Raw genomic sequence first — 19779 nt, 5'->3', positions numbered from 1 at the left:
TCAAAAATTTAAAACTTTAAATGTTTATATCTCATAAACGAATAAATTATATTAAAAATTCAAATTCCATTTACTATTGAATTAAAAACTCAAATATTATATTAAATTCAAAATATGTGTTCCCATTTAAAAAAAACCAAGTTGACACCCTTACCAGGCATAAGGGATGAACTTAAAAAGTATTACATAGTTAATAATTCAATAATAATGTGTAACTAAAGATAACCAAAAAAATAAATGTTTAAATTATTATTACACTGTAAGTAATTGAGTGGGTTATGATAAAAAAATCACTCTGTATAACTAAGCGCCTAGTTTTAACACCATACGTCTTCTGAGACGCGCAGTGAGGTTGACTTAAGTTGACAAATCTATAAGTTATAGAGTTAAATTAAAGATGATTCTAATAATTAATTAACAGTTAATAAACCAAGAAATATAAATAACTGAAAAAAATAATCTTTTTTCATTACTATGTTAATTTTACAAGTAATTAAGTGATTTAAGGAATACCGATAACTAGTATGATTGAATTACAAAATCACCAAAGAATTATAAAAACTACTTACAATCACCATCAGATGGAAATCCGTTTGGTGAGAGCTGAGAAAATATGGTACCAAAAAAAAAAAAAAAAACACATCATAGTAAAACCAATACCTTCTCAGCTTCGCATCGAAGCTAAAATAAATAAAATGGCAATATTGTGACGATTTCCCTCTAATGCTTATATAATTTTACTGAAAAATGAACAATTTCTCAAGATAAATACTATTAAATTATATAATAGTAATAATTATATTTATTTTTTGAATAAAATTATTGAATATAAATGCTAAATTATGTATGTATATTGTGATTATTGATTAAAATTCATAATCATTAAAATTTATTCTCCTTTTGGTGTTTCTTCTGACGGCGATTCCTCCTTTTTTTTCTCCTTCAACTTTAAAATATTCTTATGTACGACATTTACGGTACTTTGAAATGACTTTTTTACAGTATAAAATAACTACAAAAAAAGTAAAACTTCATTCATCTTTCTAAATTTAATAGTTTGAGTAGTGATTTTTTTTAACTAGTAATTGTTTAAATAACTGTTAAAAAAATTATTATACGCACAGATATTAAAAAAATGTATGAATGAATTAAAATTATACAATAACTTACTGATTGTGGTATATCTTCTTTTAAATATTTTCGATACGTTTGTGAGCATGCTCTTACAACATTCTTGCAATCATCGGTTCCTCCTAACGCTTTTAAAATCTTTGAATTACATAATTTACAAACATATTTCCCCATTTCATTATCTACCTCATCCGGAGTAATTCCATTTAGTTCCAAAAGTGCTCTATATCCTCTACATCTTTCGCTGAATTTTGAATCAAATGTTCCTAGAAATTTCCATAAGAGTAAAGAAAATTTTTTTCATCTATTTTTAATTTAATCTATTTACCAAAAATACCGCTTACGAATTTTAATAAATTAAAACCAAGTAGGCATTCTGCCAGCTTTTTTCTTGCAATACATTCTCTGTTTAATGCTTTTTCAGGAGTATCAGCATCATTTTCTGATGCTGTTTCTTTTTGAATAATAATCTTTTAAAATCAAAATAATATAACACGGTTAGAAGCGTAGTAATTGGAGTTTAAACAACAAATAATTTAATCATAAATTAAAATTAAAATTTTAAATAATATTAACAAACTTAATTTAGTTTGTCAAGATTTGCAAAAATTAAATAGCATTTAAGTAAAATTAAAACTATATTAAAAATATTATTAATTTAAAAAACTAAAAAATATTAAAAATAGCATTTATTCAAAAGATGATATTACAATGGTTTTAAAATGAGTACTAGTTAATAAGTATTATGGAAGTTATAATCATATTTAAGCATGAACTGGAGGTTAGGTGCAAATCATATTATTTTTATCATTTCATATCAGCCGCGTCCTTCCTCCTATCGAGATATAAAAATATTCATAACCCCAAAATAATCGTTCAAAAGTTGTTATCGACCAGAAATTTCCTTAATTGGATCATTTTATAAATTTTACACTAAATTATATATTGTCATCAGAAAAAAAAAAAAAGTTAATGCCCTTTTAAAGAATACGGAATGGCCTGATATACAGGTGATTTCTTTATCATAACCCACTCAATTACTTACAGTGTAATAATAATTTAAACATTTTTATTTTGTTATCTTTAGTTACACAATATTCTTGAATTATTAACTTTTTAATACTTTTTAAGTTCACCCTTTATGCCTTGTAAAGGGGTCAAATTTGTTTTTTTTAATGGAAACATATATTTTTAATTTAATAAAATGTTTGAGTTTTTAATTTAATTGTTAATGGAATTTGAATTTTTAATATCACTTTATTCGTTTATTAGATATAAACACTTTAAGTTTCAAATTTTTGAGTTAATATATATGTATAATACACAAGGGATTACACATACAGGTAGCTAATTGGTTTTTTATGACATCGATATTAGCAGGTACACAACATTGTTATTATCAATGGTAGTAAGGTACATTGTTGTGAGTTTATAAATACACTAACTGACAATATAGAAAGTATATTTATTGATAATCATAATTGATAATAAACAATCCGTGACTATGACAGCGATGGCATAAAAACCATTTAGCTACTTGTATTTGTAACACCTTGTGTATTATACATGTATATTAACTCAAAAATTTGAACCTTGTTTATATTTAATAACTACTAAAGTTATACTAAAAATTCAAATGCCATTTACTATTGAATTAAAAATCCAAACATTTTATTAAATTAAAAATATGTGTTCCCATTTAAAAAAACAAAGTTGACACCCTTACAAGGCATAAGGGATTAACATAAAAAATTTTAAATAGTTAATAATTCAAGAATAATGTGGAACTAAAGAAAGCCAAAAAAAAATAATGTTTAAATATATTTATTCTGTAAGTAACTGAGTGGGCTATGATAAAAGAGCACCATGTACATTTAAACGTTTATAAATTCAGAAATTGAACTATTCTAAGCAAAATATAATCTCAAAAACATAATTAATGGCATCGGAAGAATTACAGCAAAAAATTTATATTACCCTTATTATAAGTATATTGAGTAAATAACAGTAAAGCAATAGATTAAATACAATTACGAAATCAATTTTAAATTAAGTTATTATTAACTAGTTTATGCTTTAAAACTAAATACATCAACTAGATTTTCACACGAAGGACACCGACGCTTCTTTGCTTCGCTGTCATATAAATGTACCTAACTGTTGATTTAACTTTATACTTCAATAAGAGAACAACTAATTAATTTAATTATTATATCTACTTGTCTTTATTTTGTTCTAAGCCTCAGACTCTACGATTCCTATTAAAGAAAAACATAATTTCTCACACAATTATATACTATTTTTTTATTTTTACATTCTAGTTATTTACATTGATAACATCAACATTAAATGAACATTAAAAAAGCCCAGCACAGTGGGGTCACAGCTCAGATAGGACATGGTATAGTTAGGTTCACTATAGATGATATCTGACAGTGAATAAAATAATTATCATAAAAAACGTTTCGATGCGAATTTGTAGATGGTGTTTAATTTTAATAAATTGGAGGATTATTCCAAAAGCAAAATTAACTACTATTTCCTTCATTATTTCTAATTAGTAGTTGCTTTATAAGTACAATTTATGAATAAATATCTATTAAAGCAATTCAACGTAGTATGAAATTGTTATTTAATAATTTAATATTATATTTTTTTCGGAGAATTTATAAAAAATGTATAGAGTAGTTATTCCTTTTATAGCAAATGTATATAAAGAATGAAGGGCTTGACACAGGTCTGCAAAAAATGTTCATCAGAATCAAAAATATACTTTTATTATTTAATTTTTCGTGCTAATTTAAAAACAACAATTATATGTTTTGCATCACCAATAATTATTGATATTATTTCTAATTAGTTAAAATCTATAGGATATANAATAATTTAAAAAAAAAATTATTAAAATAATAAATAGTTTTTGAGATATTTGCTGGTCAATGTTAAATGGATCACCCTGTATAAGGAAAATAGTTTTTTATATTTCAATTGTATCATCTATTTAAACACCAATAGTTACATAGAAATTATTAATATTTCTTTTGAAATGATTTATTAATAAAAAAATAATTAAAAACACAAAAAAATTGTTTTAAAATTATTACAGATTTTGATTTTTAATATTTTAAAAATAATCAGTGAACAATATCATTTAAAAAAAATTTTTTTTGGTATTTTAAAATTAATTTTTTGAAAGTTTATAATAAAAAAAAATTACATTATATTACATTAGCTTTAATTTAAGATATATATAAAAGTGTCAGACTTTCCGGAACACTTTCATAAGTTAAGTTGAAAAAGTTCTATTTTTTACATGCATTTTTTAGATTTGAACCCCCTTCGTATATAGGGAAATAATCCGATTTAAAAAAACAGTATGTCGAATGAAAGATGTCTATAAATACTACTTCTCATGAAAAAATTGTATTGATCCATACATTTTTCAAAAAGTTATAGCATAATAAAGTTAAAAATGTAAAATACAAAATCGAAAATTTTCACACAAAAATAGCATTCGGTAGCCATTTTCACCGTAAAGATAAAATAAATTTTTTTTTTTTTGCATAATTCAGTACATTACATTAACTTTAATTTAAGATGTATATAAAAGTGTCAGACCTTCCGGAACATTTTCAAAAGTTAAGTTGAAAAAGTTAATTTTTTGTGAAAGAGTTGTCATTTTAAATCCCCTCCTGTGGGCAAGTAAAGGGTCACATATAAAAAAAAAATATACCAAATGAAAGGTAATAATATTATAAATCTATAAAAAAAGAATTATGTTGATTTGATTATTTTTAAAAAAGTTATAGCTCTTTTAAGTAAAAAAAATTAAAAAAATTTTGAAAATTAGCGATTTTTAAATTTGTAATTTTTTTGGAGGTTTCCCTCATTTACGGGGAACGAGGGAATTTTTTTCAATTTTTGAGGGTAATGTCTTCGACTAGATACGATTTGTGACCTTTTGACGTATCATTGAAAGAAATAGGTTCGATGAGAGCTGAGAAAAAGTGGTAACAGGCACAAAAAAAAAAATTATAAACACATCTTAGTAAAACCAATACCTTCTCAGCTTCGCATCGAAGCTAATAAAAATAATTTTTTTTAGATTTATTATTTATATAGCAACATGTTACCAAAAAATTTGAAATATTATAGACTATTAGTAACACACAAATAAAATTAAAAAGTTAATATATTACAAAGTAAAATTATTTAATTTTGCAGTTGAAACCTATTATCATATCAATTTTATTTTGACAATATATACTTTAAAAACATTAAAAGTGATTTTTTTTCATTTAAAATTCAAAATGACAATTAAAAAAAGAATGATTTTAATTGTCTATATGGAAAATGTGAGCTAAGTAAATTTTTCATTGAAACAGTTGAAATTTTTTCAATTTTTGAGGATATTATTTTTAACTAGATAATAGTTGTGATTATTTGATGTAATGATAAAAAAAGTTGGTCAATGAGAGTTGAGAAAATAAATGAGAGCCATAAAAAAATCACATAGTAAAAAAACTTCAAAAATAAAACATCAAAAATAAATTTCTTCAAACGAGGAAGGCTACACTGATGGATTCCTTAATATTTATTAAAGTTATTGAATCTAAATGAGATAAAAATCAAATGATTTTCTATTACAAAAATTTTATAAGGTATTTTAAAATAAAATAAAATAAAAAATCGAAAATTTTATCACAAAAATAGCATACGGTAGCTATTTTTCATGAATACAAAACGAAATTTTTTTTTCCATAATAATGTATATTACATTAGCTTAAATTTAAGATATATATAAAAGTGTCAGACTTTCCGGAACACTTTCAAAAGTTAAGTTGAAAAAGTTATCATTTTAAATCCCCCCCTCTGGACAGATAATGGGTCAGATTTATAAAAAAAATATATCAAAGTATAGGTAAAGACATCATGCATCTATATAAAAAAAAGTGTATATTTATTTGGTAATTTTTGAAAATGTTCTTGTAATTTAAAGTAAAAAAAGTTGAAAAAATGTAATAATTAGTGATTTTTAAATTTGTAATTTTTTTGGAGGTTTCCTCCATTTACAAGTAACGAGAGTAATGTCTTCGACTAGATACGATTTGTGATCTTTTGACGTATTGTTGAAAGAAATTGGTTCGGTGAGAGCTGAGAAAAAGTGATTTTCTAAATATGTCGTATGCAAAATCTTTATTTTCATAGAACCTTATGTGTTATAAGTAATCATTAATATGTTTTCATTTTTTGTCTATATTTGAAATTTATTTTATTTCGTTTGAAAATATGTATTGTTTAATGTTTTTATATATTATTGACCAATCGTTTTTGTTTTACGATTCTAATAGTTTTTTGTTAATTATAACGTGTATAATCGTAATGTTATGAAAATGGTTTCAAGCTCTGCGCACGAAGGAAGTAAAACTTCATAACGATGATTTATATGTGTGAACTAAAAAACGATTAAGAAATTAACAACGCAATTTTCAATTGAATATAATGTTAATCTAAATGAATAGGATATTGAACTACATTTATATAAATAGTATATCAAATATTTACAAAGAACAGCTTTATGTTGATACGTTGTTATTTCAAAATTAAGTCGATTGCTAATTAAATAATACGTTTACATATGTTACTGTAAGAAATGATCATAAAAATATCTTACGTCACACATGGGTCTGAAATTGAATTTTAAGTGCTCATAAGACCCATTTGAAAATGTACTTACAATATTAAAATAATTATGAAAACTCAATTCTGATATATTGCTTAGACAAAATATAAAATTTCAAGGTTACATGTTAATCTGGTTGTTATTCATAGCCGTTTGAAGTATAAATATGGTTATACTAAGGGTATTTTAACGTGAAAAAGGCCTTTCGTTGTCAATTTTTATAATAATTTAAAACAAATTTTTTTTGTATTTTATTAAAAGTAAAGGTCAAAAATTTAAAACTTTTTTTCACTAAGTAATGGTTGTTTTAATAAAATAGATTATTTTTTGGGTCATTTTGGAAATTAAAAGGCACAATACTAAAAATTACACTATTTTACTCAAGTATCGGTGCATAGATATTGTAGAGCAAGTTTTCTAGATTTTAAAAATATATTCTTTTTTGCAGTGGACAAAAATAATTTTAAAAACTATTCGATAGTCTATTCGAATAGTGTATGCTAAAATTAAACTATTCGGTTGTATAACAACAATTCGAATAGTTATTCGATTGTTTTAAAAAACTATCGAGTACTATTCGAAAATGGCCATCACTGCTAATAATCGTTCTCTATATGACACATATATACTGGTCACCATTGTCAATAACTGTATGATATTAATACTGTTTGTAACTTTATCTTTTTGATATTCTATAAATTGTTACGCCGATACCCTCTCCTAAATTGTCGGTGTGTCAAATTACTTAAATAAAATATAACCAGCAGTTTTCATCTGACAGGAAATTACACAAAATGGTATTCCTCTTTTTACCCCATCGGTTACTGACCGATCATTTTTACTAAGATCATTATCTTATTTATTAGCCAGATAACACAATGTTTCCATTTAAAAACCCAAATTTGTTACAATTTTAAAGGAAATTTTGAGGGCATAGAACTATTAATGGTTGTTAATAATTAACATCTATTAATAGTTCTATGCCTTCCAATTATTTAATTAATAATTATTAAACTGTTTGAGATACTAACTTCTGAAAAAAAATATTTTCTTATATTTTCGATAATATTTTGTGAGACATATCAAATTGCCCTATACATTTTATTTTGTTATCAATGTTTAATGTCAGTACATTAACCTATGTAAATATGAATAATAATGTGTGCACACATTAGATCATTAAATTTAATGTTTGTTTTTATATTTACTTTGGTAATATACCTGTACTTATTAATTGGTAAACAAATTAATTTATTACTTATATTGTTATAGAATTCATCACATTAACACTTTTATATAAAAAACAAGTTTTAGCATCATTAATAACTTTTGACTTAGTAAATAATAGGCGTTACTTAAAAAAATAATACAGTTTTACACAAAGTTAATAGAAATTTTAGCTTCGATGCGAAGCTGAGAGGTATTAATTTTACTACGATGTGTTTTTTTTTGTGTTTGTTACCACTTTTTTCAGTTCTCACCGAACCGATTTATTTCAATGATACGTCAAAAGATCACAAATCGTATCTAGTCGAAGACATTACCCTCAAAAATTAAAAAAAAATTCCTCGTTCCCCGTAAATTGGGGAAACCTCCAAAAAAATTACAAATTTAAAAATCGCTAATTTTTTCAATTTTTTTTTTTTACTTTAAATTGCCATAACTTTTTTATATAGATGCATGATATCATTACTTTTCATTTGATATATTTTTTTTATAAATCTGACCCGTAACCTGCCCACAGGGGGGTATTTAAAATGACTTTTTAAAAAAAAATTAACTTTTTCCACTTAAATTTTTAAAATGTTCCGGAAAGACTGATACTTTTATATATATATATATATATAAAAGATATATATATATATATATCTTAAAATAAAGCTAATGTAATATACTTTATTATGAAAAACAAAATTTGACCTCTGGACTTGTCTTCCTGGTGAAAATGGCTGCCGAATGCTATTTTCATGTGAAAATTCTTGATTTTATTTTTTATATTTTTAACTTTATAATGCTATAACTTATTGAAAAGTGTATGGATCAACACAATTTTTTTATGAGAAATAATATTTTTTAATAATCCATTTTTCATTCAGGATATTAATAAGAAAATAGCAGATCATGTTGCTTTTGGAATAATAAACCAATTTTTTTAAAATTATACACTATTTAAAGATTTGCATCGAAGCGTTTTTTTTTTATAGTAATTTTAATCACTGTCAGATATCATTATACTTGATCCCACTATGTCATATCACCATTTTACCGCGACCCCCCTGTGTTGGTTGTTTTTATTTTTATGCAGCGCGGGTGGATAATAAATATACACTAGTACGAGATGTACCAATCCTTTGTTTTAAAATGCTTGTAATTTAATAAAGTATATACTGCATAAATTATATAAAATAAAAAATACTTTATTTATATTTGCAAATTGCAAAATCTTAACTGAATTTTTTAAAGGGTGAGTTTTTATAAATATGTTTAGTATCTGATAAATATTTATTGGTGAAACATTATCGAAATTATATCACATACAGAAATAAATGTTTTAAAATGTTTTTTTTACTGAAAAAGGTAAAAATAATTTCAAAAATGATTAAATTTAATATATGTATGATTTTTACAGGCTTTATATCATATACATTAATTTAATATTTAAACTGTATAACTAATTTATTCTGATGTAAATATTATCGTGTTTTTCAAAGTTTTTCATGCATCTATATTTTTAAATAACTGGTTAATAAATAATAAATAATACGTCACCAAATCCTAATTTGGTTACCTTATTTTAAATAAAAACTCACTTCTATCAACGCCATATTTAAAAATATTTTTCATTAGTTATAACTACATTTTAATAGTTAGACACTCAAAAACAGAAAAAATTATTTATTTTCAAATAAATATCCATCAGTTATTATTTAATATGATCGAATTTTCAAGAAATCAAGTTTTTTTAGTATGCCGTTGTTAAAAGTAGCGAGTAAAATATTTATTAAATACAACTATAATATTTTGAGAATAATTTCATCAACTTCATTTATACAAGTATATAATGTAATAGCTAAACTAAAGTAACAAAAATACAACTTACGAGAACTGTTAATATAAGTATGCACTTCATTTTGTTTTCAAAATTGATAGGGTTAAATTTGTTTGAGAAAATATATTTTATGTACTAAATATTTCACTCGGTTTTCTAAATATGACATTCATTTGTTAAATTTTCGAAGATATTGCATAAAAAGTTAAGTAACGCATTAAAAGAAAATAAATATTATCAAATAGACTTACTTATTTTTATGAAAAACGAAAAGTACCTATTTATGTTTTACTTAATATACTTTAATAAAACATATATAAGTATATGCATATATGTGGGCGAAATTAAAAAAGTAGAACTCTACGAGCTTAACGGTATGATCTATTCAAATATTTCTTTTCGATTGATTCATTTAGTGTTTTAAATTATTTTTTTTTTGTGTAATATATATATTATGGAAAATTATTTTTAAAAAATGGTATACAGAGTGATTGGTTTATCATAAACTACTCGATTACTCGCAAAATAAGTATAATAATGGGAAAATTATTTTTTATTTTTTTGGTTATATATTATTCTATAAAATAAAATTCAACTAAACTAAATCCCACTTCTCACCTCCAGTCTATACTTTAAATTTTTAATAAATTCTGGAATACTATTCCAAAAGTTGTTATCGACCAGTCATTTTTTTTTTTATAAAATATTATAAAGTATTTTATAAAATTATTAATATGTACGTTACTATTAAAAAAAATAAATGTGACACCTTTATACGTTATAAGGGATGATCCTAAAATGTAATTATTAGCTGATATGTAACTAAATGAAATATTTTAAATAAATATTTTTCTAATATCATATTTATTTTGCGAGTAATCGAATGGTTTATGGTAAATCAATCACTCTGTATACACGGTAATTGTTTTAATGCTGACAAAAATTTTAAGTGGAAGTTATAGTTATTATAGCTGCCACTTAAATTTTCAGCCAAAGTTAAAAGAATCGCCATGTATATAAATTCAATTCTGACGTCAATCGATAATAAAAATCTATTTATAAAAATAAATAAAATGAAATTACTTTTACCAACTGTTAACGATAATATTTTAGTTTTAATCTAATAAAATCAAAATTTGAAATTTTCTGGGCCCCATAATACATGAAACCCTTTCCATTGCTTTATATTGTTAGCCATTTTTTAATTTATGTAACAACCAGAGATTTGAATACGTATTGTCTTGTTCGACGGATTTGAGTTGGGTAATTTCTATCGTTTTAATACATAAATTATCTCTAATATACAGAGTGATATCAACCATTAATTACAAAATAAAATAAATTTCGGCAATATTAGGCATTTCTTATTTATATACAGTATGGTGATTTATTAATTATACTATCCCCCATTTTTTCATAAATGTTTACGTAAAACTTTAAATAATTTGTATTGACAATTGTAAATTGCAATTTACTGCAAGAGAAAATTATTTCTAAGGGTAAATTTTAGGGATAACTTTCAAAAGTTAAATGGGAGCCGATTATAATTTTTTTACTATTAAACAGTAAATGGTCTAAATAAATTATTGACAGGTCGATAACAAATTTTGTGTCGTTTTTTTTTTTTGAGATATTAGTATTTGATTATTTAAAAAGGGTAAGGCGTGAAGTAGCGTTTAGCAACGTTCTATATTTACCATGACGCATAAATAAGAAATTGTCTTTATTGCAAACCTTACCTATAACTAAAAATTGTAATAACTCTAAAAGTAATAGTAAAATTTTAGTTATCGACCTACAATATTCTATTAATCTCCATTGAAAGGTAAAAAAATAATAGTCGTCTCCCATATAAATTTCGAAACTCATCCCTGTATTCTACCCTTAGAAATAATTCACTGAAAACATGGAAGTGGTAATATCCTTAATAAATGAAACTGTATACTTAAAAATTAATCAATAGTTTTATATTTTTTTGGTACGTTTCTTATACTTTATAAGAAGCAAATTGATCTGTTATGCCTGGCTTAAGGGTAAAAATAAAAGTTTGTTAGCTACTGTTTAATAATCCCATGGAATCTCTAATTACATAATTAATAAACCGAAAATTTAATCATGAATTAAACATTAGTCAAAAAGTAAACTATGATATAAATTTAAATATTAAAGTTACAAATTATAAACTGTAATATTTTAAACAATTAAAAAATTTAGGTGAATTAAATATTGCAGTTGAAAAAACATACATGTATGCCAAATAATAATGATTTACTAAAAGCTGTGGATGTCTTTGTTAAAATAAAACATCGTAGATATTCTTTAATTTTAATATTTTATTAGATGTATAAACTATCGCTTGTTGAAGTACTAATCGAGTTGAATAAAAAATATATAGGAGCAATATTATTGTATATAATTTGAAGGCATGAAAGATTTGTAGGTATTTAAGATTATACATGATGATTTTTTATAATAAAACACTCAATTGCTTACAAAATAAAAATAATTTAAACATTTTATTTTTTGGTTATCTACAGTTACAAATTATTATTGATTACTTATGTAATACTTTTGAAGTTCATCTTTCATGCTTTGTAGCGGGGACAACTTTGTTTTTTCAAATTGGGAACACGTATTTTTAATTTTATAAAATATTTAAGTTTTTAATTTAATAGTAAATGACATTTGAATTTTTAATATAACTTTATTCGTTTATTAGAAATAAAATTTTAAAGTTTCATATTTTTGAATTAATATACATGTATAATACACGTATCTTTTCTACAAATGAACATTTTGAAAACCCTAAAAAATTTGAATTGGTTAACGATATACGATATAAAATTATTACAATATAATCCAATGTACTAGAGTGAAACAAATAAATATAGATTAAAAGTAAGTACATTGGATTTTGATTTTCCAACGCTGTAAATGTATATTATATTCAGATGATCTTAAATTGTTTATGGTAAAAAAATCACATGATGACTACCGTAAATTGCTAGTGGATGTTGACAGGTTTATTGTTTGATGTGAGTTTAATAACTCAATCAAAAAGTTTAATAAATCAATATATATTAACGCAAACAAATATCGTTTCATCGAGGCCACAATCTGATATTGAAAATATATGTAGCTAATTGAAAAAATCTTGAAAGATTTAAAAATATTAAAGAAATATGTGTCACCATACTCGGTACCATAATGTTTTTTTTCTTGAACATCAGTCAAAAAATTATGTTAAAATAGTCGTACGTTAATCTATGTAATAAATTGTCTGATTTCGATTTTTACAATTGGGCTGATGATGTGTGAGTAAATGATGCGGTAGATCATGACAAGTGGAGGTCTAGGATACGAGTGACGGACTTTAGTGAATATTAGTGAGTAAATATTCTAGTCTATTTTAGGGGGGGCACTGGTAAAAATATCAAAATAAGTGTAACTGTATTCAATGCAAATTAGATTCATATAACTAATTTGAAAATCGGTGATCCCATCACCGTAACTTCTCCCTGTAAATAAATTTCAAATATGACTTATCTGATGTACCTTTCTTTTTATTAAAAATTGCGTACATATTCGTTAGTTCTTGTAAAATATCTTCTTCAATGTTATTATCTTGATAAAATATTGATTGTAAGACTTGTTAACTGGCCAACTACAACTGGCTTGTTAACTAAGGCTTGTTTAAATTCACTACTGCTTACCCCATCCGTCATTACTCCTGGCCATGTTTTAATAGGTGACTTACTATCATCGTCGACGGAACCTGAAATATGTAATTTAAACAGTAATTTATTATCATGGTGGCAAAGAGTACAACATATTACGCAACAAATTTGGAAACGTTAGAGCGTGGAATACCTAAGTCAGCTGCAGGAGCGTTCCAAATAGATCAAACCGAATAGTTCCACATTAAAAATTAGCTCAATGGTTTTAATAAAAGATCCAAATTTGCCTCCCTTGCAATGGTAGTAAACATTTCCGGGCAATGACGGCGTAGTGTGAGTCGCTACATTCAACACAGAAAGTGGGCTAAGAAAAAGAGTGATGAGAAAGTTATGTCCATTACCAACCCAAGATAATGACGAGCCGACTTAAAATGATTAAAATGTATTGTATATTATGTAATTTAAATTTAATTTAATACTTTTCTTTAATATTTTTTGTAATCAAAATTTGTCAGTGCAATTATTTATTTATGTTCTAGTCAATGAATTTTTATCATGCATTATTTATATTATATTCAGTATACCTTTTGATTGTGGGTTAAATATTTCTATTATATTCCAATTGTTTAATTTATTTTGGTCTATTTAGTGACCGTGACTTATATTATTTATTATATTTTGAAGACTGTTCTTCAAGGTGGCCCCTATGTTTAGTATACGATTATCATTTGTAATAATAGTGGGATCGGTCAGTTAGTTTCTCGTTATACGCTGCGCCGGTAACATTCCCGGACCGTTTCGCGACATATTGATTTTTTATAGTGTTGTATTTATTTATTATCAGTTGTACTATAAATTAATACTCTTAGTCCCGCCAAGGTATAAAAATCCCTTCCAAAGTACTAGTCAAAAAGTTGTTACCGACCAGACATTTTCCTAATTAGATTATTTCCTATTTTATAAGCTAGTTAAATATGTGTGTAGTCATTAAATATTTATATATTTCAGTTTTAGCACTAATTATGAATTTTTATTTAACTTGAATAATTTGGTACAAATGATCTTTTGCAGACCAATTTTTAATTTTTAGCTTTGATGCGTAACTGTAAAATGAAAACTAACATATTGAATGTTTATTTCCACAATTTCCCTTTTTTAAGGGGTAATAAAAAAATGTTTATTTAAACATTTCAAAGTTTAAAATTTTATTCAAGTCCATATGTAAATACGTTAAATAAATATAATAATTATAATATAATAATTAACGTATTTTATATTATAACTGCGACCCTCTTTTATTCAAATCACTAATATGTTAAATTTCTTTGATCATTTCTTCATATTATATTGGATCTTATCGTAAATTACTTCTGAAAGTTAGATAACATGGAATTTAATGTTAACAAATTTGGTTTTAAGTAAAACTAATAGATTACTAAAAACTACTTCTAATTTCCCTTGTTATATTAACGTCAAGTAAACAACTTTTCTGGAGTAGAAGTGATAACAATTTAAAACTGTGATATCTCAGTATTGTTATGAGGTAATTGATTTATCGTGGACTAACTAAATTTCTCCTAAAATTTTAATAAAAAATAAATAAAATTGTTATCTTGTTGATATATTATAAGGGTGCCAACTTTTTTTTTTAATTACAACATACATATTTAGAGTGTTTAGTGAGTAAGGAAACGGGCGAATCTAGTAATCAACGATAAATCAATCATCCTATATACTTTTATACTAAGAGAATAAGAATATTTCAGAATTGTTATCTGGATACATATTAAATAATATGAATAATTATTAAATTTTTAATACGAATGTTAAGATGAGATCGACTAACATGATGAATATAACAAAATAACGATAGCTGTTTAAAACTAGTTTAACACAAACTTTATCAGCAATTTTTTAGAACATAGTAATAATTTAAAAAAAAAAATTAATCCCAGTCTCCTACTGGAGCCCCCCTACATTATAGCAGACTTTACGAAAGTATACTTCTTACTAATTAAAAATTTCCATGATAAAAGTGTAAATGAACTTCTCTGTGAAAGATTTTTTAAACAATTTAAATGAATATTTTGTAAAATATTGAGTAGTTGGTTCAAAACAATTTTCATGGAAACTGTACATGTATAAATTTCATGTGTATAAACATTTACTAACAACGTATATTTCGTTTAAAATCTTAATACTCAAAGACAATTTTCTTTTGAATAAACTGTTCCATTTAAATTAAAACTTTTTTGTAAGTTGATAAAATGTCTACTAATAAAAAATCTTTACGTGTTACCGTAAGTAAATTACAATTCTATTTTATATAGTTTTATTAGTTCCATTTAAAATAATGTAATTTGACTAGTTTTTAATGTTACATAATGTAACTGATTCGTTAAACTTAATTTAACCATTCTTGCACAACTTAAATCTAATTTAAGTATAGATTTTATTTATATAAGCGAGTTTTAAATGCTGTTATGACGAAAACTTGAAAGCATTTCTTTATAAATTGATAGAATTTCTTTCGTTTATAAAAGATGTTCTTTTTTTTCTAAACTACTATTTTATTTTTTGCTATATATTTTACGTTTAAAACTAAATTTATACTTAAATTATTTAATTACTTCTATTTTAGACGCTTAACTTTTTACATTCAGTGTTTAGCAAAGCAAAGAAAAGACTTGGATTCAAATCAAAAAAGAAGGGTAATACATGTATTTTAACTTTTATAAAATTTACACATACCTTGTTATAGGATATATTAAAATGTACTTATAAAGTTTAATAACAATAGTCAACACGCATTTGATATAATTTATGGACCATTTATTCAAATAAAAATATTTTAATCTATGAAATTGATATATTCACTAACATTATTAAAGATGTGCAAAGTACCCGGCCATCTTTTTTAGGACTTTGTTTTTATCCAGTACTTAGGTTGTTATCATTTATTACTTCCTTTTTTAATCAGTATTGGGTATATTTTCTAAATATACCTAAAAAAATTAGTATGTTATACATGAGTATTTTTAATTATAGTTTGTTGTTTTTCATTATTATCAAAAATAAAAAACTTTTTCGAATACCTAGGAATATTTTTTTTGAATTATTATATTAAATATAAAAATTATTTTATATTTTATTTATTAAATAAAATACATTATTCAGCTCAAAATAATTAAAGTTGATGCCCAAACATTATTAATTCACACATTTTTCATTTAAATTTTTTTTTTGCAAAGTATTCCTAAATATTATAAACCGTACAAAATAACCGAATACTTATTGAAATATTCAAATTTTAAATTAAAATTTTGGTATTTAAAATAAAAACACATCCGCTCAAATTCTTGAGCATTGAATGTTATTATTATATAATTGCATTATTTAGCTTTATTAATAATTTTATTTAAATTAGTTAAAAATAATGGTAGTATTATGGTTATTGTTATATACAATCGTTTAAGTTGCAACTATTGAGTAGATTAAAATGTTACAGTTATTTTACCTTCCAGGAATCACAAATATTATTTATTATATAACCCAATGCCAATAATTTGGTTATTTAATGAGGATGGAATGTTAGAATTTTAATATTTTTAACCTCTTTATATCATTAATACTGATCATTTGGCTATACGGATTTTACTCAATAGTCGATCTGTACGTATTATTTTACTTGACTTATGCAGTACTCTCTCAAATCGTAATAAAAATATAAAGTTATAAAAATATTTTTACAACATAACAATGTTTAAAAATAATTTTTTTTAAAAATGCTATCAGGTCTGTTAGTACATGTATTTACTAAACAAAATATCTCTAATTATTAACAAGAGATAGGACATGTAAGGGAGATCTATAAATCACAAATTTTAAATTTAATGATTCATAAATTACAGTAAACATAACGTTTACCGAGATAATAATTATTTTATAGTAAATTTAGCTAATTGTACCACTAACACTACTGTGAACTCAACTGAAAATGAATCACAAACAATATATACTGAAATCAGTTATGCTCCTCATCCTTCTACAATCCAAGAAAAAACATTATCGTTGAAAGGTAAATAATGCAATAAAAATATAATATTTTATTATTTTTTTATTACCGTTTTATATTGATTTTTTCACTTCAATTTATACTAATCAATTTGTATAAGATTTGGCACAACAATCTTTGGACGAGAACAATGAAGTGAATTCAGCGAAATATAAATCACAAGGAGAATATGTTGAAATGGCTAATGCTCCTCATCACTCGATAATCCAAGAAAACCCATTATTGTTGAAAGGTAAATATTGTAATAAAAATATAATATTTTATTATTTTTTAATTAACATTTTATATTGATTTTTTCGCTTCAATTTATACTAATCAATTTGTTTAAGACTTGGCACAACGATCCAAGGATAAGAACAATGAAGTGAACTCAGCGAAATATAATTCACCAGAAGATTATGTTAAAATGCCTAATGCTGCTCATTCATCAATTTTCCAAGGAGAGTTATCATTCTTGAAAGGTATTTATTTTAATGAAAGTATGACATTTGATGTTTTGTATTTAACATTTTATGTTATTACTTAAATTTATCTTGATCGATTTTGTGAGGTGATTGAAGTGATCTCGGCTGAAATACTTAGGGCCATTAGAAAAACATGTTGAAGTTGAAGGACTACTAAAGAATAATTTATTAAGGTTTAAAAAATAATCAGTTTTATATCCTTCTATTTCCCGAACTTAACATGCTATAGTGTTATGACCTTCTTTCGCATATTAAGGAGTCAAATATCTTTCTTGGCAAGGCCAAAGATATATGGTAAAGTATTATAGCCGGCTTGCACCTGAGACCTAAGACCAGACACTACCACTGAGAAAATCAAAAGAAAATCTCGTTCGTTACTCTGGGGATCGAACTTTAGAGTCCGTGCGTTGATACATACGTTTTTATCTACTAGGCCGACTGATCCTGAAATATTTTCTCGATATTAGACAACAACTTTTCAATTTACATTTTCACACTATAATAAAAATTTTTTTTAATAATATTAATTAATAATAACTCTAGATATGCAACAAGAGTGGTATTTATGCTGCTCAAAAGAAGTCGACGAATGTTGCTGTATGGATAAGTTAAGAAAATCATATGTTAATGAACATTATATTAAACAGATGTTTTTAAATTTAGAATTTAACAAAGGTATTATAAACAAATTAACTGAACTTCTCAACAAATTTAATCTAAATTTTATCCTACTAATTATACTGTTTGGTAGAAAAAACTGTATCAATATTGGTCTGTGCAAGTCAGCTCTTTGAAAAAGTTATAAAATTACAATCAATTTTCAAATCGCAAAACATACCTAAAGAAATAACAGAATTGAGCGTAAACAACTGTTTAAAAATAACAAGACAACTTATAAAAGATTCTACTCGTGGTTGTATGGAAAATTGCTATTCATCGTCGGGAGTTCTTAAAAATTTAGAAAATTTATATTTTGAAGTTTTGTTAAAAATCGAAGACCTCATGATCTTGGTTGATCAAATTTTAATATGCCAAAAGGCACAGGATTAATATAAATCACGATTTTTCATTAGCGTTAAAAAAAACATAAGCTGCTTAAGTGGTTGATTTTCTTTGTAATCTTTTAAGTGTTATTCACATATTTTTTTTATACTATTATAATTAAAAAAATTATCATTTTTACTGATATAATATTATTAATAATTATTTTTCTTATAAATTATGTTACGTAAAATATATGTATTTTTTGTATTATTTTATCAATAATTAGAAACACTTATTGTTATCAATTCAATAATTCTATAATTGACATAGCAAATCTGTTCAATTTTTTAATTTAAAAAGCTCTTTTTATTCATTTTAATTTAAAAAGTATAATTTTCAAATGAAATTAAAAATGTTTACACAATTGTCATATAAAAAATTTTATTAAAAAAAATAAATTAATACTAATTAATACATAGAATCATGTACTTTTATTTAACTAGAAACTTTGATATATATATGTATATATATATATATATATATATTTATGTGGTAATATGGCTTAATAAAAATAATAAAATATACATTGAATATAAACCAGCGATCTCTTATGTTATTCCTGAGATGCTTTATTATTATTTGTGATTGATTAATTGTGATAGAAACCTTGTTGTGGGCGTTTTTAATGAATTTATAAGGGGGTACTGGTTCGAAAC

At 24.1% G+C, this 19779-nt stretch overlaps 2 protein-coding genes across 2 annotated transcripts; one reads left to right on the top strand and one right to left on the bottom strand.

The window, feature by feature from the left end:
* Window positions 1-681: 681 nt before the first annotated feature.
* LOC126904464 (uncharacterized) lies at window positions 682-10290 on the bottom strand. Its single transcript, XM_050683510.1, has 5 exons — window positions 10115-10290; window positions 9915-10019; window positions 1460-1601; window positions 1171-1397; window positions 682-1012 (listed from the first exon to the last, which is right to left on the bottom strand). Exons 2-5 carry the CDS (start codon window positions 9942-9944, stop codon window positions 890-892), a joined length of 522 nt encoding a protein of 173 aa, XP_050539467.1. The 5' UTR covers window positions 9945-10019; window positions 10115-10290; the 3' UTR covers window positions 682-889.
* LOC126904463 (uncharacterized) lies at window positions 9514-19366 on the top strand. Its single transcript, XM_050683509.1, has 7 exons — window positions 9514-9799; window positions 16182-16251; window positions 17490-17618; window positions 17716-17847; window positions 17945-18076; window positions 18623-18754; window positions 18831-19366. The coding sequence occupies exons 1-7, from the start codon at window positions 9782-9784 to the stop codon at window positions 19127-19129; spliced, it is 912 nt and encodes a 303-aa protein (XP_050539466.1). The 5' UTR covers window positions 9514-9781; the 3' UTR covers window positions 19130-19366.
* Window positions 19367-19779: the final 413 nt, after the last annotated feature.

Source organism: Daktulosphaira vitifoliae, unplaced genomic scaffold, assembly GCF_025091365.1.
Source record: "Daktulosphaira vitifoliae isolate Bord-2020 unplaced genomic scaffold, ASM2509136v1 Scaffold_4, whole genome shotgun sequence".
In the NCBI taxonomy this organism is placed as follows: domain Eukaryota; kingdom Metazoa; phylum Arthropoda; class Insecta; order Hemiptera; family Phylloxeridae; genus Daktulosphaira; species Daktulosphaira vitifoliae.
The sequence above is the reverse complement of the archived record's forward strand: the minus strand, read 5'-3'. Positions and strand labels throughout refer to the sequence as shown.